The sequence below is a fragment of the Atractosteus spatula genome, chromosome 17 (genome assembly GCF_055471065.1).
Source record: "Atractosteus spatula isolate fAtrSpa1 chromosome 17, fAtrSpa1.hap1, whole genome shotgun sequence".
NCBI classification, from domain to species: domain Eukaryota; kingdom Metazoa; phylum Chordata; class Actinopteri; order Semionotiformes; family Lepisosteidae; genus Atractosteus; species Atractosteus spatula.
In genome coordinates this window covers 13,440,664-13,467,058 of record NC_142722.1, presented here as the reverse complement: position 1 = coordinate 13,467,058, position 26,395 = coordinate 13,440,664, and the positions used below count along the sequence as shown (strand labels likewise).

General features: G+C 40.3%; 1 protein-coding gene across 1 annotated transcript; it reads left to right on the top strand.

The window, feature by feature from the left end:
* Positions 1 to 3,318: 3,318 nt before the first annotated feature.
* On the top strand, positions 3,319 to 26,140 carry adora2aa (adenosine A2a receptor a). Its single transcript, XM_088936135.1, has 3 exons — positions 3,319 to 3,419; positions 17,882 to 18,702; positions 24,028 to 26,140. Exons 2-3 carry the CDS (start codon positions 18,371 to 18,373, stop codon positions 25,016 to 25,018), a joined length of 1,323 nt encoding a protein of 440 aa, XP_088792261.1. The 5' UTR covers positions 3,319 to 3,419; positions 17,882 to 18,370; the 3' UTR covers positions 25,019 to 26,140.
* The last annotated feature ends 255 nt before the right edge of the window (positions 26,141 to 26,395 follow it).

The window sequence follows — 26,395 nt, the reverse complement described above, 5'->3', positions numbered from 1 at the left end:
ACAGATTTTTCTTTAAATACATAAAAATCTTTGTGGCCTCAGTTTGCTGTTGCCTTGTTATGTTCGATGACACCCTACACAGCAGATCTGTGAAGTGGCACATTCAGGAAAAATTAAGCCATTTCAGAGGTCACTGTGGTTAATGTCAGTGGTTCCGAGCTGTTCTCTGATTGGTGTTTTCACATTAGAGTTTACTGTGTTCTTGCCTGATTGGCTCTGAAGGATTTTCATTCATGCCTGTTGAAATTGGAATTCATGTTGTGCTCGGTGTATGTCTGGAGCAAAAGCTTATTTGTGTGCATCATAATACTTTGATGCCAATTGACAAAAACTGTTAGAAACATGTTCAAGCTAGAGCATCGCGAGCACTACAGGAGAAAGACGAAAAAATGCCTTTGACAGCCAAATGAAAAAAAATGATTGTGACAGTCATACCTTTAATTATACCATTAGATCAGGCAAGAAAGAGAGAAATTATAACACCAGTATAATTAAGGGGGAGTATAGATGAGTGTATTGTGAAATCCCATTTGTGCCGTCCTAATATAGCCAGGAGGGTGGGGTTCACACCCATACTCATATGAACCCTGGGAAAGTGGGGACAGCAGCTCTAGGTTTTCCTTAGAGATCACATCCCAGGACTGACTGTGCCCAGCCTTGTTCAGCTTCTGAGATCTGATGAGATCAGGCTACAGGTGGCCATGCTGCTGTCTAAACATTAGCACTGACAACCTCGATTACTCTCTGTTGACATTAATATAACACATGTACTGTACTAAAGCTAACAAGATGTCTTGTGTGTTTTGTGGGAAATTGAGGAAATACTGTTAATGGTCTTGTTTTTTTATTGAGATTAATTATCATTTAGTTAACATTTGTACAAGGCAGATACAAAATACTAATTATTGTTGAGTGCAGTTACAGATAGGGTAAGAAAGGTTTTATAAAATCCACAGGGTTAATTACCTCTGCTGCTTAATACATTTGTATATGCTGCATTTGCATATGGACTTCTAAGCAAGACAATTTAAACACAAATTGTTTGCATATTGTGGCAAAAACAATGTGTTAGACCCCTGGGCTTCTGATTCAATATACATAAATGAATTTTAAAATATTTTTAAAAGATCAGTTATAAAAAAAAAACTTTCATACTCTTGTGTTCACTGTAAGACAGGGGTTTCTGAAATTCAGAATTAGTGGTGTTATGGCCAGAATTTCATCACCATTGCCAAAGCCGCTTTTTAGAAGTCGGCTACAGTAGGTTGCGTTTGCTTTGAATAAAACAATAAGTGCTTGAATATCACACTGATCGCAGCAGGCCAGTGTGTTCAAGGTGTTAGTCTTGGCAAAGATAAAAATTAAAGACGTTTATTTATCTTCATCTCGCAGTCAAACGTTTGACAGTTTTCTGCACAACATGAACACCGGGAATTTAAAATGTTCAAGCGACAAGACTTTTAGAACTTTAATATGAATACGATATCTAAACGTCACCACTGGCATCTCACTGTTGACATAAAGCCAATACACGCAAGGTTGTTAGCATTAGGGCTGTACAGTGTTTCTCAGGAAACTGAGGAGTTACTGTAAATGTTCTTTTATTTTGCTTTGAGTTTACGTAATCGTTTAGGGTAACACATCATTGGACGTTCTAACGAGGATAAGTACAAAACTCTAACCATACTGTACTATTAGTGCCCGTGCCCACCTCTTGTATAGTGTGCTCATTCGAGAGAGAACACGTTAAGGCACGAGTATCAGCAGAAAGCACAAGTTTGCGGTTTTCCGTCTTTGAATTCTACTGAGTAAATAACCTATTCTTAGTCAAGTTTAACAGTCAGCCAGTGCATTATCACGTGCTGTGCGCCGGTTCAAGGCGCAGAGGAGAGTTAATATGGTTTTATTTAAATCTGAAAGTGAAGCTAAATTTAAGTCAAGCAGAACAAACCGCAAGCACACCAGGGGAGCAGTATAGCTACAGTACATGTGGCGAGACAAGTCAGATTATTTTGTAGCAACACAGAATACCGGTTTAGACCACAACTCCTCATCTGCTTCTTTCGTGCGTAAAAATCTTGCTTCTGCTTTTAGGTAGCCTCGATTCTGCTACCTACCGAGCCCACATGATTTCCCCTCATCACACATTTTGTATCTCTCCCCAAAAAATCGAAAATCTTTTAGATTAGATCGGAACCGATATACTTGTCCCGTACAGTGTATGCATGCGTGTGCGCGCCTGTCCAGTAATGGAACTTGCAAAAGGATCAGCTCGGCAGTATCAGCTGTCGTAGTGAATTGGATACGACACCCCGTTACCTTACGATGCAGAACATTTCCGAAACTAGTTGACTCTAGTTCATTACCGCTTGACGCTCGAACTGACGGTTTACTGTGCATCCTGTTGGCAACCAGTAGAAATTAACTGGTGAACAGTTTAAACCAGTTCGTTCCAATAAATACCAGTTCACACCATCAGAAGCGAGTTGCTAATTTCTGCAATTTCTGGAACCGACTGGAATTTCTAATAAAGATAATCTATAGCTAGAACATTCAACCTTTCTTTAAGAAAAGCTTACGGTAGCATGGATGCTGTATTATGATTATACTGTAGTTATAACAGTTTATTTTTCTGATTCATTACGTCAGGTTCACTTCGCCCGGCAGTCCGGGGGATGTGACACACACTACATCACTGATCAGTATAATCACATGGCCGTTCGCCTGGCTCGGCGTCTTATTGGTCGCTAACGCACTCCTCAAGATCTGAATGTGCTTTCTTGGCTCAAAACTCGGGAACTGAACCACAAGAGGCGAGTAGATTCAAGTGAACTCGCCCGTTCATCTGCAAAGGCGGGTTCGGAAACTCCTGGACTGAGCTTCGAGAGAAGTTCGCCTGCAGAAGACAGACGCCCACTGAACTGTAACATAGATTTACAGTGGTACATATTGCAATTGACTTCAGACTAGTCACGGATTACAAGATTGTCGGGACACTACAAAAATATAGAAGCGGGACCTTTGTGTTTTTATGTTTACATTTTTTTTTGCTACTGAAATGGACTTTGAAGACGCTTTTACAGCCCGTGTAACAACTGTATCAATTGGATATTATTGTTTCCATGAAACGGCGCCTTTGAAACGAATGGATTTAATGTCTGTTTTTGAATGAAAAATGAAAACCTTTTGCGTGAAAAAGCGGATGACAAACAACATAGAATCGGATGCGTTGTGTTATCAAGCTGTTTATTAGCGGTATGTCGACATATGGGTGCGCTCAAATAATGCTCAAAAAGAATAAAAAATAACTGTAACCAACAGGGTCCCAGTCTCGGTTATTAAAAAGCACTTGGACTTGTTGGTGCTGATACGGGACTTCGGAAAGCAACTGTGAAAACTAGTGTTCTTGATAGAACAAGGTACGTTTATTTCTTTCGTCTACGACACTTAACTATTATGATATATTTGTACGGTCTTCTGTCTGACAAGAGCGAAAACATCCCCTTGTTAGTTGCCAAGGGAAATACAAAAAAAAAATATTTGATATTCTGTTTCAATGCCCTAAAACGACAAATAGTTCGCAACGCCAGAATGCCATTTGAAATCAGTCTTAGCTTTGTAAATTAAAACCACTTTCAGTAAACAACCCCAGAAAAGGGCTCAGGGACTAATCTTTTTGTCCACAAAACGCCTCAAAACACTCCGAAAATGATCTCGTCATTCATTCGTCGAAACATTAAACATTCTTGTCTCTCGTTTAGAGAAAGTAGCTCTTGAATCTGTGCTCCATCCCAGTAAAACTTTGTCAACTTTATATGGTCGGAAAGTCATTTATGAATTACAGTAGCAAACCCGAATAGCAATATGTGTTAGAATTGCATGTATCTAGAGTGGTGATGTTTGAGTCTTCCAGAAAACAGAAATGTGCTGTGACATCGACATATTGGAAGTAGCACTGAGATGACTCCGTGTAGTTTTACCCTGATAGCAAATGCTTTTAGTAGTGAGATTGTAATGGCTCGTATCGGTGAATGGCTGCTCCAGTGTGTATATTATTGGAATAATCTCTAACTGGTGTGGACCTAATGGTGAAAGATGAAGATTTTGGTGTTCTTTAAGATATGTTCTTACACAAAACGCTTCATGATTGCTGTACCACAATTTACTGTGGGGTTTTTCGAGAACAACACAATGCAAATTAATGCTGTTGTGTCTCAGCAAGCTTATGAAAGACAGAACGTCTTTGACGCCAGAGCTGTACCTAAAGCAGAATAATGTCATCATCTTGATGGGTAAACCCTGCTGTTGATGATGCGACACACAAATGACGTTTTTCTTGCTTAAAATTGAGACATTTTAAAGTATTATTCAGCGTCTCATCACTTTTAAAACAGTTTAATTTATTTGACCGCTAAAGTGCACTGGAGTGTATTGGCTATCACTTCACTCATTTCCCGAAAGCCGACTATCTCTGGCAAGGAAGCGACTCTAGTGTTCTCGGCCCTAGGTCCGATTTTGGGCTGGGGTGACGTTTGTGTGGAGTATGTACGTTCTCACCGTGCCCTGTTTTTTCTGAGGGAGCCTTGGCCCTCCTCGTTCAAAGTCAAGGATTGGGTTTGGTCAATCGGTGTCTGTCTATCTATCCCTGTGAACGTGATCTGTTAGGGACGTTTGTACTGTCCAGGTTGCAGTTCCGCAAGGTCCTGGGACAGACATTGTAGATTTTATCCATGTCTCAATTACATACAGAATTGCCTTTAAGAACAGCCTGAGTTGTTCAAATTAATAGTCCCCTCGCGAGATAATACTAGAAACCTTTGTTGTTTGTTTTAAAACGGAAAAAAAAAATACATTTGATGCCAGAGAGCTGTGTTATAGTTCATCGATGGCAGTTTTTCAGATAATCTCAACGAAGTCAGTTTAAAGAATTACACGGTATTCAGCGCAGAGCGGGGCGCGCTCGAAAATTAAAACTATATAGTACAGTACGTCGTTTCATTGTCGGGAGTGATCAGACAAGCAGTGCGTTATTAAAAAAACAATGACACCATAAAGTCAGTCACGAATGGAAATGGTTAAATTCAGCCTGTCGGAGTAAGTGTCGTTGTATTTTGTACTGTATTTTGTCCGTTAAAATTCTGCGAAATAAGAAATGGTCCTAAGTGTGTATTGGAGATGCATAATGCATTGCGCTCCTACCGTACATAAAATATTCCAGTTTCTATTAGCCGTCAGATTACGCATTTATACTTTATAGCTGCAGTTTCAATCCTGCAGATAACTACGCTTGTGTACTGTATATATAAAACTATTTTAAGGGATCAGTTAAGGGCCTGTTATTTTAGTTGTAGTGATAAACTGATAGAACTCCTTTACGCAACGTGTAGGTTCTTGGAATAGTCATTATGATCTTTTATAACCGTCTCCTGTAACCGATAGCTGTCTAAGTGTAAATATAGAAACAATTCAACATTCAAGTTACCACACCTGGCCAGAAAGTGTTACTTTCTACGACACAGAAGAGGCTCGCCAGATTTAGAGGGAAGTTACAGGATGAACATATTTTATGTTTGTTTTTTTTTCTTTCTAACGATTGAAAGGCAGTAAGGTTTCCCCCAAGGTGTATTAAAGTATTTAGAAGAAAGCTCATTGTGAAAATAATAGCATACAGTAACTCAACATGAACTAAGAAATGATCAAATATTGTAGAAGGCTCAAAACGTTCATATTGAATGTAAATACTGTAGCTCTAAATTTGGGCTACAGAAAAACACGATTTTTATAACATGCAGACCGAAAGGCAGGAAACGAGGCGTGTATGTACAGACACGGTCAATTTTAATATTTCAGTGCAGCACCTGTATCAAGAGAGTGAGACTGCTTAAGTTTCGTTTTCTTTTTATGTCGCTCAAAGTAATAAAGCTATACAACAGGGATAGTCAATGTGGTCTTTCGATTAGCGCCATTGCAGAACTTTGATAGAACAAGTTATTTGATTGCTGTATTGATCATGGTTGGTATCAAATAATTAAGGACTTGAGTGCAGTAAAATTGTGTAATTAGGAGGTTGAGTATCTCTGCTGCACTCTAAAATTCTAATCAAATAGAAAAAACTGTCAAAGGGTTTTGTGAATTATTATCTTATCTGAGGATCACAGCAAGATAAAAAAAACATTAATGGTGCCCTTCCAAAACCTTAAGATATAATTTTTACATTTTAAGAAGATCAATGAATGTATTGTAGAATAATACATGTTTAGGCCTTGGAAGTGATTTCAAAATTAGGAGCAATGGAGGAAAGCAAGGTTTTAAAAAGAAACCAGAGCGATGTTTAGTGGTTTATTGTATGTTGGGGTATTTAAAAGCTTGACAAATGTGGTTTGAGAAAAAATACATCTCTGACAAGTTAAATATCTTATCTGATAAAAGCATAGCATTTTTCACAGAACTCAAGATAAGCAACATGTGTTACTGTTAATAGGTCTGACGGATGTTTCTTTAATTAGTACCTGCTTTTGTCCAAATGCAGCTACATTTTAAAAATGATTATTGTGTCAGACGTCATAGTGTTCACAAAATTGTTTCAAGAGACGCAAAAAGGGTTGCATATGATGCATGTACGTCCTTTAAGTTTTCTTTACTTAATTCTCCTAGGATGTGAATGGCATCATTAATCTCTTGGTATGATCGCAAATGGCAGGACTGTGAAGGCTGACATACAGTAAGTGTTTTATGCCAGTCCTGTGTATGTGAGAAACCCGTACCACCAGGGGTCACTGTAGAGCAGGCATTAGCCTGATCTGATGCAGGCCCCAGAGTGATGGCAGAGTACCAGGACACAAAATGCTCTCGTTTGCCTTCCTCCTTTTCCAGGAAAGTTTCACATCAGCTCTTGGTTTTACTTTTCATCTTGTATGAAACACACGTTAGAAATGTGACAAAGTATCTTTCTTCCTCTGTGAAATGAGTTGTGGTGAAATCTAGTCTTTATTTCAAAGTTCACCCTGCTCCTGTATAAGCTGCAGGTTGAATGGTTGAGCTCCAGGTGATCTTAAGGATTCATTGCCTGTACCAAAGACCAGGATCCACATTAATAATAATAATAATAATAATAATAATAATAATAATAAATTAGAAAAAGTCAGTGTCAGGCTTGACACTGTTGTTGTGCTTGGCTTGAAGTGTGACACACCTGCAATACCTGCCTTGGCCAGAGCCAAGCATATTGATCATAATGAATATGATAGTGGTCCTATTGAAACATGGAGGACCATGCAGTTTAATCCCACTCTCCATCGCCCCTCTCACACCTTCCTGAGGGTGATCCCAATGAAAGAACGGGGTTGGGTTTGGGAAGTATATGTTTCACCACCTTGAGGAATTCATGTCAGCTCCTGTCCAAGGCTCAGAGCATTATTCTGTGGAGGATCCTAATATTTTATCAAGTGAGTGGTATCACGTTTTGTGGGCACATTCTTGTCCACCATCATTTTGTCACCCATTTCGAGATTTGAAGAGTGAAAGCTGTCCGTCTTGTCGATGATGAAATGTCCTTATGTCCTGGGTGTTTTAATACAGTAAATCCCGCTGCAGGCAGGCTAATCCTGCTTCTTTTTGAGCACCTTTGTCTTTGCAGTATCCAAATGTTTTCACACTGACCTTAGGGATAGGGGTAGAAGCAATCCAAAGAGTGCAGAGCAGCATGAGTGACAAATCACAATTTCACCAATCTTTTTTAAGCCTTTCCATGAAAGCTTAAAGTTTCTTCCTCCCTCGTTGAAACCTGACACTTGAAAATGCCTTCACAGTAAGGAGATGTTTCCAGTGGGGGGTGTTTTGAAAGTTGAATGACACAAAACACTTTTGCTGCATAAAACTTTGTCTCAGACAGGCAGCAAGAATGGTTTTCATGTCTCAGTGTTGTTTTTTCATAAAGGCATGTAAAAATAACTTTGGGGTGAACATTTAGACATCTTATGTAATACTGAACCCAAGAGGGCTAACGGCAGCATAACTTCAATGTCAGGTCAACATGTTTGAGGACGCTTTGTGCTGCATCAGTTGTAAATAATAGATGAGCATGTAGGCCCTGTTGAGAACATGAGTGTTTTACGTTAAGAAAAACAGAATACGGGATTTGTCACGTGTTCTATCAGTATTTCTAATTGGGTCGATTCTCTTTTTTGTATAAGTTTCCTTTTAAAGCAAGTAATGTGCCTCTCTGTGTCTGCCAGTGTCTCAGTGTCACTGGAGAGGTGGGTGAGCCATCTCGTATTCAGGAGAAGATTATCACAATGCTTCCAATGTCCTCCTGACATTCTTCAAAGAAATGGCACATCACTATAGAGTGTTGGGCCTGAAGGGCTTTCTGGAGCACTTTTGAAGTGTGTGGTGTAAATGATAAAGTCTTTTGTCTTTTTTTTTTTTAGAAAAATAGAAATTTCTGTTCTATAGAAGAATGAGTAGTAAATTAGTATTGTAGAAAGCAAAAACATAAAGTGATATCTTGAGTTTCCACTAATTCTCTGCCATGTCATCCTGGAGGATTGGTTCTGCTTAGATGTTACCCGTGAGTCTTTTCCCCTTCTGGACAGTCTTCTCAAAGACACTTCAAGGGAAACCTGATGGGGAAGGTTATTAGTGTCACAACATATTCAGAAGCCCGTTGGTAGAGCCAGGTCTCTGAAACTAGTTAGCATTGTCGTGAGGCGGCACTTCACTCTCATTCAGTGTTTAAGGCTTCTGAAGTCCTTTCAGAAGCCGGATGTGTTAGAATTGCTGCTTGAAAGTACAAACAGGACAGCTAAGAAAAAACAGCAGCACAAATTTAAATTAAATCCAAACTGAGCCTAGTCTCAGTATCACAAGAATAGCAGCTTATAGAAACAAATGTTAAAAAAAGGTGTTTGCTGAAATAATCATATATTCAATACACTCAATACGTGGGACAAATTCCCAATTATGTCTGACAGTTAAGTGATATGTACCCTTTAAAATGCTTTGATGTGTCTTTAGGTATTTAAGGTACTGTATGTCAATTTCAGGTTAAGAAATTTAAGCTAGGATTATGAATGATAGTGCACATTGCTTGCTTTATTTGCTTTGCTTGCTAGTTGATAGGGCACAATGCTTGCTTTGCATTAGTGCATAATAATATTTGGCTAAGCTGTATATAATCAAATACTGTAGCTGTATATAATCAAATAAATCAAAGTTGTATACTGTATAATCAAATACAATTCAGCCTGGGGTTGTGATATTTTTCTTTTCTCTAAAATACAGAGGTCTTTGTCCTCAGCTAAAAGTCTTGCCAATACGAACTACATAAAACTAATCTTCTGAGTTGAATGTTTAGCTGAGAGAACACTAGAAAACTTCTCAAGAGCAGTTTCTGTATCTCAGATAAATAATTTTAATCAGTTCTTTTAAACCTACACCATAGTTTAAGGAGAACTCAACAAGGGAACTGAGAGGAGCCTAAACATGTGTTGCAAGTTGAGGGGTTGCAGTAGGTCAAAAAGTAACATCAAACTTATCAGAAAATTCCTCAAGGGTGATTCAGTAGTTTCTAGAGCATGTAAAGAGTTCAGCTTAAATGGCTTCAATTCAAATGCCCATTAACTCATAAAATGTAGAGTTTACCTAAACTAAAATTATTGTGAAGACAAATAACAAATCCAAAAAGAAGAATCAGCCTCTTCTCCTCTATTATAATTACTTGATGAAAAACAGGTATGTAGATGATAGTTTAGATCTAGAAGAGATAAGCTAATGTACATATTTTCAGAAATGACAAATCTGAAGTGCTGTTAACTAGGCATCATATTTTCAAATTGTAGTTTTTGTTCTTTTTTTTTATTCATGTCTCTAATCAGATTTTGGAATGTTGTTGTGGAGCTCTAGGAATAGTTTTAGTGATAGTCTTCCAAACTTCTTTTGTTACAGGATCAGAAAAAATGCCTCAATGGATCTACTGTACATGCTTGTCAAAGTCTTGCCAGCATGTTGTTAAATAACAATTTTCAAGAGCAGTAAAATATGAATAAAGTCCCCAGAGTGTAATATAATTCCATTGAACAGCACTTTACTTTCAAGACGTATCATTTTATTTGTAAATTAACTATAATGTGCTAATTTGATCACTTTTAAATTCAAATGAAATCCCATTCATATTTGTGGGGTGAAGAATTCTTAAGTTTAATCTTGGTTTCCTGTTTACCATGCCTTGTTAAAACCCAAAATGAGTGGTGTAGATTTTTTCAAGATTTGTACAGATATTAAACACTGTAGCATTCTACATAAGCCTATACATCTGGTGCTATGTGATGTGCAAGACCAGGCACTTCTGTGCTTGTGTTTCCTCTGTTTTTGAGCTGGTGTTTTGTTTCATGAACATTATCAACTTCATTTTAAGCCTAGGAAATAAAGTGGTCTTCCCCAAAAGAAAGTATATAATAACTGTGTTGAAATGGCCGTCTTTTGACTAAGACCACCAGGTTTTATGGAGATTGAATTAATCAACGAACAGCTGCAAACATAAAATTGATCTTTTTTGTTTTGTCACAGGGCTGTGTATGTGCCATCTAGCACATAACACTAGAGCTGAAGTACAGCTAATTCATCATTAAAGATCAGGTTTCTTGTGTCGGTTCTATGAGGAGCTGGTCACAGACAGTGATTGATTATTTGTTTTAGTTCTTAGCAAAATGAGGTCATATTAGTGGGTCTTGCCCCTGGGCCGCAGGGGAAGCTGGGAATGCAGAAAAAAGGCTCCCAGCGTCTGGTTTTCATTTCTGCTCGTCTGTTTGCTAGTCCTCCAATTATCTTGTTTTCCTTTTGCTGACTTCATCGTTTCTGCTTGTTTTTAATAAGCCGCCTGCCCCCGCTGAGTGACTTCACACATCGTAGATTCCCATCCGTGCTGGAGGAGGGTGTTGCTTGGGCGGCAGCGCTTAAAAGACAGCTGTCCTCAACCTCTCACAGAGCCTGACTGGAGCCCCTCATGAGGCAAAGTCCGAGCTTCTGGTGCTGCCTTCTGTTTGTTCATTTGCTCTTCCAAATGGAAGCTTAAGGGACTCATGCATTGTAGATGCAATGAGTTTTTTTTAAATGGACCCCATATCTGACATCATGAATGAAAGATAATTGACCTTCATCCTGCTTCTTTTTTTTCCCCACCTCATTTAAAACTAGGGGCTTTCCATTTGACAGTCTTGTTCAAACATGCTTCGGATCCACTCAACACCCAGCCAAAGAAAGGATTGATCCTCAGCATAAACAAGCTTTTGGTGGCAACAATAGAGGGAGTCTCTCCTCTCCCTAGAAGTTGTGCAGACATTCCTTTGTATATGTCCATCCACTCAATGCTTCAACTGCTTCTTCCAATTCAGGGTCCTGGGGGAGCCAGAACCTATCCTGGCAAGCAACAGGCACAAGACCTAGAACTAGACCTAGAGATAGTTCTAGGCACAAGTTCCTAGATGGGACACTAGTCCATTGCAGGGCAAACACAGACACAGACTTGCACACAATCACACCAGGGTCAGTTTTCCCTGAAACCGATTAACCTACCAGCATGTCTACGGACAGTGGGAGAAAAGCAATGCGAACAAGGTTAGAACATACAAATTCTACGCAGGCAGCATTCTGGGAATGGGGCACCAGCTCAATGAGGCAGTCATGAGGCAGCAGCTAGGTCTTTCCTCCTAGCGCTGTGCTTGACTATCTGTGTCAAAACATAAGTGCTTCAGGGGTAATGGCTCCGAGTCCAAGTCTCAACAAATAGCATGTGCGTGCAGGAGAGCAGTTTGAGCTGATGGGCTGTATCTAGAGGTGAAGATGAAAAGGAATGCTTGAATTCAAAGGATGGTAACAAACTGCAAACATTTTAATCCTTTTGCGTTGCTTTTTTGGCCGATGTCATATTTAAAGTTTAAAATTTCAGTCTAGCTATTCTTTCATGAAAATACATGTTGCTATGCCTTTCAAGGGTTTATATGGCGTAAGTTTGATGAAGAAATGAGGTTGAAGGAGTTCTAAATTTAGTACTGCTATTGCTTGTTTTATCAGCTGGAGAAGCATACAGTACATGATGAAAGAAGGATGTTAAAAGGTCTTTGGTATAACTGCAATTTCCAGTGGTTTACAAAGATGGGATGTACAAAAATACAAGATAATAAAACTAAAAATAAAGCCATCACTATATTTTTTTGTTATTGCTAGAGGACCATAAAGTCACATTGTTATTTTAATATATAGGAGCATTAAGTTGGTTGACATATATATACACATATATGTACACATTGCACAAACCTAAAGGTCCAAGGATTGTTCTGTTGTCTGCTCTCTACCCTTTGAACGTTGCACTTTGAACTTGCTCTCTGGCCAGCCTCTTGGGGACATGAAAGGCCCACAGGTCCAGCACCACACCAAGGCAATGAGAAACACACATTTCTCTTCCCATAGAAGGGGAAAACAAACTTGTGTACTCTGTAAACAGTTTAACAGTGAAAGGACTTGTTGCTTAGCTCACAATTAATGTAAGGAGAGGCACTTATCAAATTTATTACAAAGAATTAGTAACAACATACCTAAAGCTTGCTTGTTGTTAAGAAAACACTTATTTTTTCTCAAAAACTTGTCAGACTTCTTTAGCACGGGCATAGCTGTTTGTTTTCTTTCAGGATTTTATGAGGTGCAGACGTCAATTTAAAAAGGTATTTTGATTAATTTAAGAATGAATTTGTGTAAAGTGATGCATGGCATTCGAACAGTGGTAAAAGCATTACATTCCTGCTTTATCAGTATTATTCACAAAAGCATTTTTATTTGTAAAACATGAATTGAATCATCCATTGCTCATTGAAAATGGTTCTATGTACAGTATGTACACTGTACACTATGTACAGTGTTTGAGTTGTGGGACAACACAACGTCACGTTAGAGTACATGCATGGTTGTATGAAGAGCTTTTTTACATGTGTGTACCTAGTATGTAGTGTGAGTTTGTTTTACTTGCTCTCTGTGTCAAATTCTAAAGAAAGAGCTTTGAACACCAACCCCAAATTGTAGGAATTTCTGGAGGAAAAACAGCAAGAAAAATTGTAGCCCCAAAATTTGTTAAAGCTCTTTCATGCTCAGCTTCTGTATTTGTATCTGCAAAGGCAACAGCTGCTATCTACTGAAGCCACAAGCACCATCGGAAACTCATCCAGTTGATACTGTGGGAATTCTCCTTGATAAACATGGCCTTTCTGATGAAACCGGTTTGGGCCAGTTCTGACCTTTCCATGTCTGCAGAAACAGGAAAAGCACAACGCTTTGTGTTTTTGGATCGTATGCGAAAGGCTGGCGTGCGTATGTGCAGTTCTCTTTAAGTATATTATAAGTAAACATATTGAGAAGCGATTATCGTAAAGAGAAAACAGTGAGTGGAGCACAGGGCTTCCTCTGGCCTGTTCCAGACCGGTCACTGGAGAAATCCACAGCGTGCATTGTCTTGAGGAGCGTGCACAACTCCCTTTTATCTTCAGCCCACCTTGGTCTAAATGAAGAGCGTTGAGCAGGAAACACAGGCGGCTCAACCCGGAAAGGGACCTGTCCAGAGCACTGGGTTTAGGAAGGCCGCTTGTCCTTGTCTTCCCCTATAATCAGTACTTGAGTTATAAAATAAAAACCATTTCTCTTAACCTTACCTCACCCCACCTCCAGAGAGTGGCCAGGGTCAGGCTACAGTAAGTCACTGCCGGCCGGGAGGTGGGGAGACACAGTTTGTCATATTTGTTGGCATGCAGTCCTCTCCAATACCACAGAATGGTACCGCCAGTACCAAAAGGTGGAATGGTAGCTTCACGGATGTCTTAGGAAGGGAACATGGCCTGTCTGTAGCAAGGGGAGAGTAGGGTTTTGGAGCCCTGCGCCCATATGCTTGCAGTGTTGTCAAGGAGAGCTGCATCAGCCCTCCAGCTGCTCTCTCTCTCCTGTTGACGGGGTGAGATGTGCCAAGTGAAACAGGAATGTGGCCGAACGCTCTCACAAGTGCCCGTTTCTGAGGCAAGTGACAAAGCAAAACCCACATCCTCCCTTCAGTTCAGAAAAGTGAGGCAAGTTTATTAACACTTCATGGCCTTTTTTTAACTTTTTTTTTCGTATTACAGTATGTCAGCTGAATGCACTTGTAGTAGCTTGACTTACCTTGGTGATCTGACCTAGAGCAGTGAGACCATCTGTTCCATGTTCAAGGAGTCTAAGGGGCAAATCCTGACTGAGTCATAACAAAGATGAAAGCAGTCTTCACCTGCTGCACAATGTATGTAGCAGGACAGGTGAGAAAAGGTAATGATTGCTGGCAGTACAGGTGACAATAGGTAATAATGATTGCTGGCAGTGCAGGTAGGACAGGTGAGAAAAGGTAATGATTACTGGCAGTGCAAGTGAAGGTTATCGGGTCTTATTAGATACACTGCATCCAGTCTACAGGTACTGTTGCTGTGTGGTGAGTAGCTTCTGCACCATAAGCAGATTCAAGTACCACACAATCACTTCACTCAGGTCCAGGCAGTAGCCATTACTACAAGTGCAACATGTGATTTTTAGTAATACATGTTCTTATTGATGAACAAAAACATGAATACAGAACATGAGTAGACCGATTTTAAATACAGCAGTTCCGTAGAGGTTTGTAGTGGCTTTAACCTAAGACTTTAAACTGTGGCTTTATACTGTAAAATATTTAATCAAATAAATGATTGTTTTTAATACTTACCAAAAAATTATAGAAGTTTTTACATTTTGCTTTGAAGTCCTATTTGAGACGGACGAGGGTAGTGAGACCACTACAACAGCCCCAATTGTTGTGATGCTCTTGATACAGCGGTCAATGTATTGAGAAAGCTGACGAACAAGAGAAATCCATGGATGCTATAAAATATGGATAGCTTTATTCTTGGCTGTAATACTGCTTTAAATATGTTAATCTGCTCTTATGTTTTTCCCTTAAACTAGAAAAACACGTAGGGGGGAAAGTTTATATATTTCTTTAAGAGACTTTCCACAGCCGCTTACAGAATACACTATCACAGTCATCTGTTTGCTTTAGATCCTGTAATCTCATTGGTGTCCGATTTTCATTGATTGCCTTCTGGAAAGTCTTTATGCGTCAACTACTGAGTCAAAAATAATCCCGTATCTACTCTTTCCCAGCTTTCTGTGAGTTAATGGACAAGTAGCGGTGTTTTTGGCTTTAGGACTTCACTTGCTAGCTCTGAAAAACAGCATTGGGTTGGGCCACAATTAGTGCCCCAAGAGTAACCAGAGAGCTGATGGAAGAGATTTCCATCTTCTGTTCTTTTAAGGAGATGTCATATCTAAGCATTGCAATGCTTATTGTCAAAATCCAAACCAATGTTATCTGTTATTTGTCTCAATCTTAGCTTTCTTTCTTTATTATCAAACATTTAGCCCTTCCGGGCACCATATTCTATGATGTAGGCTTTTATTTTTTCTTATCATTTTCCATATCCTGTTTTTTTGTACTCATTGCCAACAGGGACATTTTAAATATGTCACCGTCTTTGCTTTCTTATTTCTCAAGAAGCAAATGGCATCGTCATGACTTGTGGAAACAATAACACTTCTTAGATGAGCTAAGAATTCTTCCTCTGGGTTCGCACACTGTTCCCCTAAATCAGTACATTGCAAACCACAGGAAGAGTTGAGATTTTCCAGCCCGCAAAACCAGCACACAAAGCCTGTTGTCTTTGGAGATGTTCAGTTATAAAGTGCAGCTGATTGCTGAAGTATTCTAACTTGGACATGGCTGGTACAAAGAGGGACGGTTGTCTCCTTGGAAACAAACCTTCTAATTATACAATCCCCGAGAGCTGTCAATGGCCACTAACAGGAAATGCTATGCAGGTAGGATTTCTACTGTATATGCTTGGACATACTCATTTGTGTGCTGGCTGCCACAATGCATTAAAGTGAAACATGATACTTTACACAGTTTTAACCAATCCTGAAAGAAAGCAGGCTACCTTTACATAGTGCCCCCTGGCACCATTTCCTCATAAATGTAGAACATTTAGAGTAATAGAAATCTATTCTCTATTCCTACACCAGGCGTTCTGAGTTTTTGAGAGATCATATGAATTTCAGCTTTTGCTTTTGCTTTGGCATTTGAATGTTGTAGCACGCAGTAGCCATTACTACGAGTGCAACATGTGATTTTAGGAATACATGGGAAACAGCCGCTACTTCTTGCGCAGTCCAGACTCGCGCTCTTAGGAAGAAACTTACATTCTTTTTCAGACTGGCTTTAAAACCTGATGTAGAAAGAAAGGCATGTCTGGACATGACCAGCTTGTGACCTGAAAGTGCCAGGCACCAGAGAGTCAAATGAGAAATGAGCAGAATAATGGAAAATGGGGAATTTTTGTCCCGTGGATATAAAAGACATTTCGGCCATTTCAGGATCTACAGTACTTTAAAGTTAATTTGTTCTGCAAAATATGATGCTGTTAAAAATAACTCTAAGTCAATTAAGTAAATAGATTGCTTATTTTTTAAACAAAATGTATGTTTATGTTGTTTTCAAGTACTGTAGGTTTCAAAAGGGCAAAAAGATTGAGTAGCATTTAGAAAACCGAGAAGGCTGTTTGAGGTCTGAGAAAAAGGCGCGCTTTAAAGGGTACAGAAATGGAAATGCAGGAGCAGTGTATGTAGTTTGGTGATTTCTTGCTGAATTATACAAATTTTGTTAAACCAAAAATTCCAAAACTAAATCAGTGTTTCCTTACTCGTTTCCTGTCTTTAATATTTAGAACTATTTCCAATAAAACAGGAGCTGGTGTTGATCTTCTACACAAAAGATTTTAAATTAGTCTGGTAATTGCCGTAATGAATTTTCCAGTAATGGCTGGAAGAACATAGAAGAACACTGTTATTACTTTAACTGGTGGTATAAATAAAAAGTGTGGTTAAAAAAAATAAAAACGGAATAAACATTCTGTTTATTTTTGTGGCTTTTATTTGACCTCCAGAGCACATCTATGCTTTCTCAGCAATGCTGGGGCTCGGTATTTTTTTTTTCCATTTCTTCCTCTATGTAGATCCCTGCACACCCTATGACTCAATCGTTACCGCACACCTTTCTCATTTTATTAGCTTGCTCTTGGACTTGGCATAGGGGACCCCAAAGAACCTGGGGGTTCAGTAACCCCAGTGAGAAGAGCTTCTCAGGCTGAAACAGAAGGGAGATCCATTGTCAGTGTTTACAAAAAAAAGCCTTCTAAAACTGATGACTTCTCAAGATGGTGCCATTAGCTTATTTGCTGCGAATGAAGCCCCCAGAGTGCTTTAGTTATTTTCCCAGAGCAAAACGATATTTAACCTGAAAACTAATCTGTAAGCAGTTAATGTGCCCATTTTACTCTGCCTTCTCTCAGCAAAAGTCTTACCTACTGTGTGTACGGTCTCGGTTACTCTATTACTTTAATACAGTATGTTTCCATAGTACAACAGTTTTTTTTAAACACCTCAGCATAAATTCCTATGATATGAAACAGTGAAAAAGGGTCAGATTTCTTTGTGTAGTGCTAAGGCGAAGAGCAGGAGATGAGAAACGTATGTTTTGAAGGTTATTAAAAAAGCAGCAGCTTCTTATACCCAGGTGTCTTTTTAAAAGCTTTACCTTTAGAAGCATTGCCATTCTTCTTAGCTAGGAAAATAATGTTAGAAACCAGCTCTGGACCTTTCCTGTAGACTCCCTCTCAAGCTTCAATGATAAATGTATTTCGTGACTGACACCGATTTCAAAGAAATTGATATACAGTATCAAACAAATGACTAACCACTTGCCCTTTGTTTGTGTCTTTTTTTACAGGATTGCTGGCTCAATCTGATGGTCAAGAAGGCTTCAGGATGTAACCAAATCTTACAATGCAATATGTAAATGAGGACAAACAAATTCACCTGACACCTGGATACTCCACAAACACTGTCCCTTCCAAGCCACACTACAGATGTCTTTTTCAGTAGACCCTCAGAAGCCTGCATGCAAGGAAAGCCGATAGAGTGAGGTGTTGCACACAGGGAAAGGTGGAAAACACAGAAGGTCTGGGAATACAGCACTTCTTTTGGAAAAACTGTCAAACTACAACAGATCGTGCTGATCTTTGGAATTTTGTGGCTTCCTGTCCCTTCATATTGGGAAATTCAACTTTTAGCATATCCTCACCCTTTCAGATCCCTTTCCTCTCTTTGTGCTGAGGTACAGTAGTCCCTGTGGTTTTTCCGCTGTGCAAGCTGCAGCGATGGACTTTGAAGGGAGGCTCCATCACTCCTGCCTGGTGTCTGTGCCGCCTGCCTCACCATGCTAGCACATGACTCCCTGATCTACATTGTGCTGGAGCTGGTGATTGCCGTGTTGGCGGTGCTGGGCAATGTGCTGGTGTGTTGGGCCGTGTGTCTGAACAGCAACCTGCAAAGCATCACCAACTTCTTCGTGGTGTCTCTGGCGGTGGCCGACATCGCCGTGGGTGTGCTGGCCATTCCATTCGCCATCACCATCAGCACCGGCTTCTGCGCCCACTTCCACGGCTGCCTCTTCATCGCCTGCTTCGTCCTCGTCCTCACCCAGAGCTCCATCTTCAGCCTCCTGGCCATTGCTATTGACCGCTACATCGCCATCAAGATCCCTCTCAGGTAACAGGACTGCACTTGCAAAATTATTCCTGAGCATCTCATTGGATTATGCATTTAATTAAGTATTTTATAACACATGTTGTACAATCTGATCCCATCTTAGAGTAGATTTGTCCTGTATGATCCTCTACTATTGTTTAGAATCCTGTAGAACATGCTGTAGGATCTTGAATCCTGCAATATAACAGCAAGCTAATAAGAAATGTCCTGATAGTTATACTAAGTACCCCATGATAACTGTAGGATTCTACTGAACACAGCCTTTCCTGTTTCCTAGTAAAAGGTTGTGGTGGGTTGCCAGCGTCCATGCGCATCAGTTATTCGGCCTTTCGTAAGAGAGTTATTCGGCCCGTCCAAGAGAGAAGAAAAGCATGAGGAAGACACAAAGGGTCCTAGAAATTGGTTTTCTCTGAAATCTCCAGATATACAACAGGTCTTTCATTTAGGCTGATGTCTTGTCCGTCTTTTTTCCCTATGGTGTGATTTAAGCCTTGTTATAAAGCCCCATGTGTATTGTGAAAAGAGCTGTGGTAATTCTTCATGCCCCATATGAACACTTTAATATGTCTTTCTGGCTCTTAGAGCTAAATGGGTACTAGGCACGCAAAGGATACACAACGCTCAAATTCAGGTAATGTCTGTAAATAACCTCTGACATACCTAGGACCTTTAACCTCAAGCAAATGTTATTTAACTTCAAGGGTCAAAATACTCATCTTTGAGTGGAATCTAAAGCTTTTTTCTCCCTGAGGCATTCCTGATATTACAGGAACTTTCAACTTCTGTGAAAGGCACTAGCAGCCAAACCTCCTGATGAGGAACGAAGAGTAGCTTGTGCTTTTGTTGGGAAATGTGCTCCTCGGAGTCAGCTGTCCTCCTAGTGTAGTTAATTATAATGCTTTCTGGGAAGAATACATGGAAAATGGCACCACAGGCATGTTTTCTGACATCAAAGCACAGAATGTGTCAGAGATCAAAGGTACTGTACTTTTTCATGTGGTAAAAATAATAAGCCAACATTACAATACAAATGCTCTGATTTGTTGTTATGGTTTGGTACTGTAATGTAAGCATTCATTTATTATTTGCATTAATTGAAGCATCCTACAGAAAGTCCTTCTTTTAGGCCCCTGGGCACCAGTGGCCATTTGTAGTGGACAAGTGGACACCTGTATAGCCTGAGGGGTGTTCCTGGCTTGCACAGGGCATGTTCATTTGCTGAGGTTCTTGGTATTGCCTTATTAAAAAATTAAAAAGGGCACTGCTACATTTGAAAATATAATTATTTCTCAGAGTTTTCCATTTAACCTGCTGTAAGTATCTGTTGCTGCTGTTCTAGTAGCAGTGAGTGTATCCAAATTGACTATTCCGTTTCCTTTGCTGCATGTAGAAATTCCACAGATTCCACCCTCTGGGACTCTAATTGAACTGATTGGGTGATGAATGGCTCTGAGTATGACAAAGCTTCAACAAGTACAGACCAGCCCACAGTGTCCCAGGTGTGTGAGAAACTCTGTTAGGTTTTAATTGAACTGAATAGGTGATAAATGGCTCTGAATATGAGCCATACTGTAGGTTCCACTCATAGAGACCTGCTCATAGGCTCCCAGTACAAAGAGTGCAAGAAACACTTTTAGTTTCACAAACCACAGGCCCACTTTGTGATGTGTAATTAAAATGTAATAACATTGTTATATTTTTATAGCCATTGAAGTGAAAAGACCTTTATAACAAACACAATCACATTTGCTATTTTGCAGATTAATCTCTCCAGGCGACTAAAACATATGTAAAATGGGTCACCCTGACCTACTCAGAGGAGAATTATTTTTAATCAGAGGTGCTCAAGTTGTGAATGGTTTGTTTGATGTTTGAGCACCTACAGTAAGTATACTATTGTGTTCAGTGCTAGAGTCTCATGAGAACCAGTAAAAGCCAACTTCAAGTTCATGTATGACTTCCCTTATGCAAACAAGATTTTCCTGCAGGGCGTTATGCTCTGTTATAGTAAATAAACAAATTTGAGCCTTAATAAGTTAAGCAGACTGTGATTATTAAAACTGTGACCAACTGCTTTGCTAAGCAAAGCTGTAGTTGTATGTAGTCTCTGCCAGTCTGTTTTGGAAGATAATCCAAAATTTACTTTCCCCATAATCGTGAAGTATGACGTGTTTAGCCATCACTGGGCAAAAAAGAATGGACAAAAGTTGAAATATGTGCTAGTTTGGAAATCTTCAGACTACTCATTAAGGCTGCCTTATTAACATACAGGAAGTGCTTCTGAAGAGGCCACTACAGAAGGATGACAGGAGCAGAGAGAGAATGATTAGTGATAAGCTCATTCGAATGCGTATCTTTTTGTTGTGGGTTCTCCAGAGCAATTCTTGACTAAAACCTGTTTGTAAGATCAGTGTGGTAGGAAGCATTGCTTTCCGTTTCATTTTTTTTTAAGTTGGATTCTTTCATTTTCTCAGTGGTATTTGCACTTTCCATTCAGTGTTGTTGTGTCCTGTAAGCCAGGCGTAGTGACCAATGAGTCAAGGATTGAATTTGGAGAACCTATCAGAAAACACTCCGCAGTTGTCCCGCAGTGTCCAGGAGGCAAACCTATATCAGACTCATCTTTGAGCTGTAGACATTGTATATGTATACATTGTATATCCATTCCCGAAATTCACATGCCAGCTAATTGTCCCATAAAAACCAATCAGACAGGTATCTAAATAGATATAAAATCACAAAATTAAGGTTAGAAAATAAGGTTACATTATAATAGATAATAATGCAATAGAAATTAAATAAAATAAACTCAGACAAAACTCAATATAAATACAGCTTACTAGGAATTTGTGAATCAGGCCATGTGTTACCCTGCAAATCATAGCTGGCAGCCCACTGAAGCTCGGCAGGAGGGAGCCTGGCCAGTACCTGGATGGGAGACTTCTGGGAAAGCTCCCTGGAGCTGGAAGAGGCGATAGTGGGACCAGTAGGGGGCGCTCACCCTGCGGTCAGTGTGGGTCCTAATACCCCAGTATAGTGATAGTGGATACTACACTGGGAAAAAAAGCGCCGTCCTTTGGATGAGTCATAAAACTGAGGTCCTGACTCCCTGTGGTCATTTAAAATTCTAGGACGTTTCTTGAAAAGAGATGTTACTCTGGTGTCCTGGCCTCCTGATAATCCCAATCTCTGAACTGGCTTCATTACTCTGCTCTCCTCCCCATTGAGAGCTGGTGTGTGGTGGCGCACTCTGGCTGCCGTCGTGTCATCTATGTGGGGGCTGCACACTGGTGGTGGTGGAGGGGAGTCCCCATTACCTGTGAAGAGCTTTGAGTGGAGCGTCCAGAAAAGAGCTATACTGTATAAGTGTAAGGGTTATTATCAGATTCAGCATCTGGGCAGTGTGTCCCATACTCCTACAACCCTTTATGTTAAAGACATTCCTTATAAGAAAAATTAGATTTTTGCTATTTTTTTTTAATATGACTTGTTAAAACAAAAATATTTCATCTTCTGCCTGTTCCAGACTGAGTTTTACATCTTTTTATTTTGACCGTTTCAATGTTTTTCTTGAAAGTGTCAATCCTATGCACTGTGTAGTATGTTTGGTCTACAGAAATGTGTCAATTGTGCTAAAAGCACATTTCAGCCAATGTTCATTGCATTCTCTCCTGTTCTAAAACAGCGCAGCTCTGTCACAGACCAGCTGAAAGAGACTACAGTGCATTAAACTTGCCCTTTAAGATGGAGGGTGATCTACAGATGTGATGGATTAAATAGTGGCTACTGACTGGTATTGATTACCCACTGCTTTGCTCTGGGCATTTCACTTTAATTTCCACTGATTAGGAATTTTCATTTCGACAAGGTGGCTAGAGGCAAAACAGCAGAATAGCGTTCTTAGGCATGTTTTTGATTAACCATCACCTTATTTAGAGGGATCTTAATCTTTTGTTTTTTTAAAATGTTTGTAAAAAAATCTCAGATGTGTCTGATTTTTATCCATGTCAGTATTCTTTGTTGGATCAGTGTTAGGAGAAATGTAATGTGAAATGTAATCTTTTTATGGAATATATAAAAAGAGATGTGATTTTTTTCTCAGTGCAGTGGTCCTTTTAATAGTGGGCACAAGCAACACTGAGTTCCCCGATCCAAACACTCACTGAAGTGTAATCCTTCTGTGATAAGCTTTTATCTTTTTGAAACATGTACTTTACGTTGCAGGCTAAAAATTGAATAAATGTCATATCATTTGCCAAACTACTTTATACCATACGGTGTCGCGGGAAGCCAGAGCCTACCCAGCAAGCAGCGAGCGCAAGGCAGGGTACACCCTGGACAGGGCGCCAGTCCATCGCAGGGCCAGTGCAAGCCAGTCATACATGGGGACAATTTGGAGGCCACGGTAAAGGCCGAGGGGGGAAATTTGACCCGGACACCGGGATAACTCCCTACTCTTTTCGAGAAATGCCCGGGGATCTTTAATGACCACTGAGAGTCAGAACCTCAGTTTAACGTCTCATCCGAGAGACGGCGCCAACTACAGTATAGGGTCCCCTGCCACTATACCAGGGCATTAGGACCCACACAGACCGCAGGGTGGGCGCCTCCCGCTGGTCCCATTAACGCCAATTCCAGCAGAAACCATAGCTTTCCAGGAGGTCTCCATCCAGGTACTGACCAGGCTCAACCCTGCTGAGCTTCAGTGGGTAGCCAGTTGAGAGCTGCAGGGTGATATACGGTAGCTTCCGGCAAACAGAATAAATATTTTAAATAAATACTTTTCTCTATAAAAATATCTATGCCATACATTGATCTTATAAATAATAAAGATCTTATACCACTTTATGTCTAGAATGGAAAAAAACTACAAAGCTTTTTTCCTTATTGTGCCTCATGACTAATAATCTTCTCAAAGCCTAAGACCAACAGAAGGAAATTAAACAATTGCTTCCACCTTACAGGTTTTTGGTGCCATTGATTAAGCAGAGATACTGTGTGTCCGAATCTGAAAGCAGGAAAGGATACTGACTGAGATTTTCATGTACTGGAGAGACTACAAAAACGCAATCCTTCTAAGTGTTAGGTATTTATAGTGGGAAGTGTGGTTGAAATCTAGGGTGTAAGATGGACAAGTTATGATCATATTCTCTGTTGTGTGAATCATTAAGATTTGCCTGCAAACTGTGTTGAGAATATATTACAGATAATTTGATGTTCTTTTAATTGTATTAAGTATATAAATAATAGCAGTGCTCTCACTCATTTGCCTGTAGGTTTCACATTTGTTCCTGAATTGAATGTCCTTGTTTAATCTTGTTTCAGGTACAACAGTCTGGTGACTGGCCAGCGGGCTAAAGGGATAATTGCCATCTGCTGGGTTCTGTCAGTCATTATTGGGCTGACGCCCATGCTGGGTTGGAACAAGTGCACCAACACAAGCAACACCTCCCAGACCTGCCCTGAGGGCATGATGGCCTGCCTGTTTGAGGAGGTGGTCACTATGGACTATATGGTGTACTTCAACTTCTTTGCCTGTGTACTGGTACCCCTGCTGCTAATGTTGGGCATCTACTTGAAGATCTTCATGGCTGCCCGTCACCAGCTCAAGCTGATTGAGCTCAAGGCCGTTCACGGGGAGAAGTCCCGGTCCATCCTGCAGAAGGAGGTCCATGCGGCCAAGTCCCTGGCCATCATCGTGGGGCTCTTTGCTGTCTGCTGGCTTCCTCTTCACATCATCAACTGTTTCACCCACTTCTGCCCTCACTGCCCTCGTCCTCCTAGCTGGATCATGTACCTGGCCATCATCCTGTCCCATGCCAACTCTGTGGTCAACCCTTTCATCTACGCCTACCGCATCAGGGAGTTCCGCCTCACCTTCAGGAGGATCATCAGGCGCCACGTCCTGGGCCGCAAGGAGCAGTTTGAGGGCGGCAGCAGCACCAGGACTTCCACCCACGCAAGCGTGGCGGAAAACCCCGCAGGCAAAGCCAATGGCTGCCCGCTGGATTTGTATACCGAGCGCCAGGGCGGCCAGTTCTGTAACGGCCACAGGCCACCTGGGGAGAACCCCCCAAACAGACAGCTGGGCGTAAACAAGGCCCACTCAGGGTTCATCCCCAACAGCCATCTTGTGGACATTCCATTGTCGTCGCCACGGAAACAGCAGCCTCAGCGCCAGCAGCACAACAGAGGCCTCCCTTTTCGTACAGAGCTGCCTGATGTGAAAGGGACCAAGGAGCTGTGTACAGTTCAGGTCAAATCGCTGTTTTATGAAAAGGCCACTCAATGTCCAGACCTCACACAAGTGTCCTGATATTTTTATCAGGACTGTATCCATCAGGACATGAAGCTGTCTTACAGTATTTATTGTCTCCTGTGTTATATGAGGAAAGAGGAACCTAATGTTCTGTACAATAACTTGAAAATCGGAACAGACGACGTTTTAGGTTCACCTTGCACTGAGGGAATGTGGGTGCAAAGGTCAGAGTTCAAGCTGAAAGTTGCGGGACACTACCTTTGTCACCCCTTGTTTCACAAACCACTGATTTAGGAGGAGGAGTCGAGAATGAATATTTAGGCTTAAAGCCGTTCGCTGTCCAAGTGTTATTACTGTTCCTCAAACTGAGATTGATATTTTTTAATATTTAAATGAAGACATGCCTGAGGTATATGTACAGAAGCACTGAGATATAGGAAGCCGCTTTCTGTCCCACAGGTTACAATAAACCTTAGTCTGAGAGGATTTTCAACAGGCTGCTTAAAGTCTTAACCACTCTGGGGAAAGTCTAAAAAATTCCCATTTGGAAGACCAGCCCCGGCCCTAGGCTGTGACCGTAACACTTCCAATAATAATTATTTAAGGAAGAAGAAGCCAAGTTAACTTTTATGTGGATGTTTTGTTGTTTTTTATTTATATATTGTTGTTTATACATTTTTAAATGATTGATAGCCTATAGTTAGGCACAGATAGAGATCCCTAATTATATTCTTGTTTGAGCACCCCTTCATGTTAGAAGTGCCCGTCTGACGCATTTGTTCTGTAATTGTGGTGGTAACAAGACAGAAGGCTGGCCATCACCACATTGTAGGGATGAGCACAAGGTCACATAATTAGGGGTCTCTGCTATTTATTCAGAGTTGACTGGAGGAGATGTTTTGTAGCCAGACTTTTTCCTAAGGACACGATTTCTCCATGTCATTTCCACCTCAGTTTTTAACCACATCTTGTTTCCAAACAAGTGCACTCTTAGTATCAGATGCAGTATTGAGTATTCAGTCTGTCTGTTGTTTAGCCAGCAAGGAGAAGAAAAAATTAATTGTTAATCAATTAGACACTCTTTATGTCTTTGCCCATTGTGTACAATATTTCTCTCACTTTGGAGAAAAATGCAACATTAAGTGCCCTCAGTTCCAAATAAATACATTTTTATCTAAACATGTCCTCCCTATTTTCCTGTATTTTTTGCTTGTACACAGATCTTTGCCTAATAAGCTCCTGAATCTGAATGTACAGTAGTTGCTTGTTGAATTGTGTTCTAAAACAAAGCTAAAGGTTTGTTTCTCAGGTAAAGTGCGGTAGTGTAAAATATTTTTTTCAGGTTCCTTTTATTATTCACATGTTTAAATGTGGGTTTTTTAAAATATATATTTTTTTAAAATCAGGGACATAGAACAACAAAGAAGAATGTCT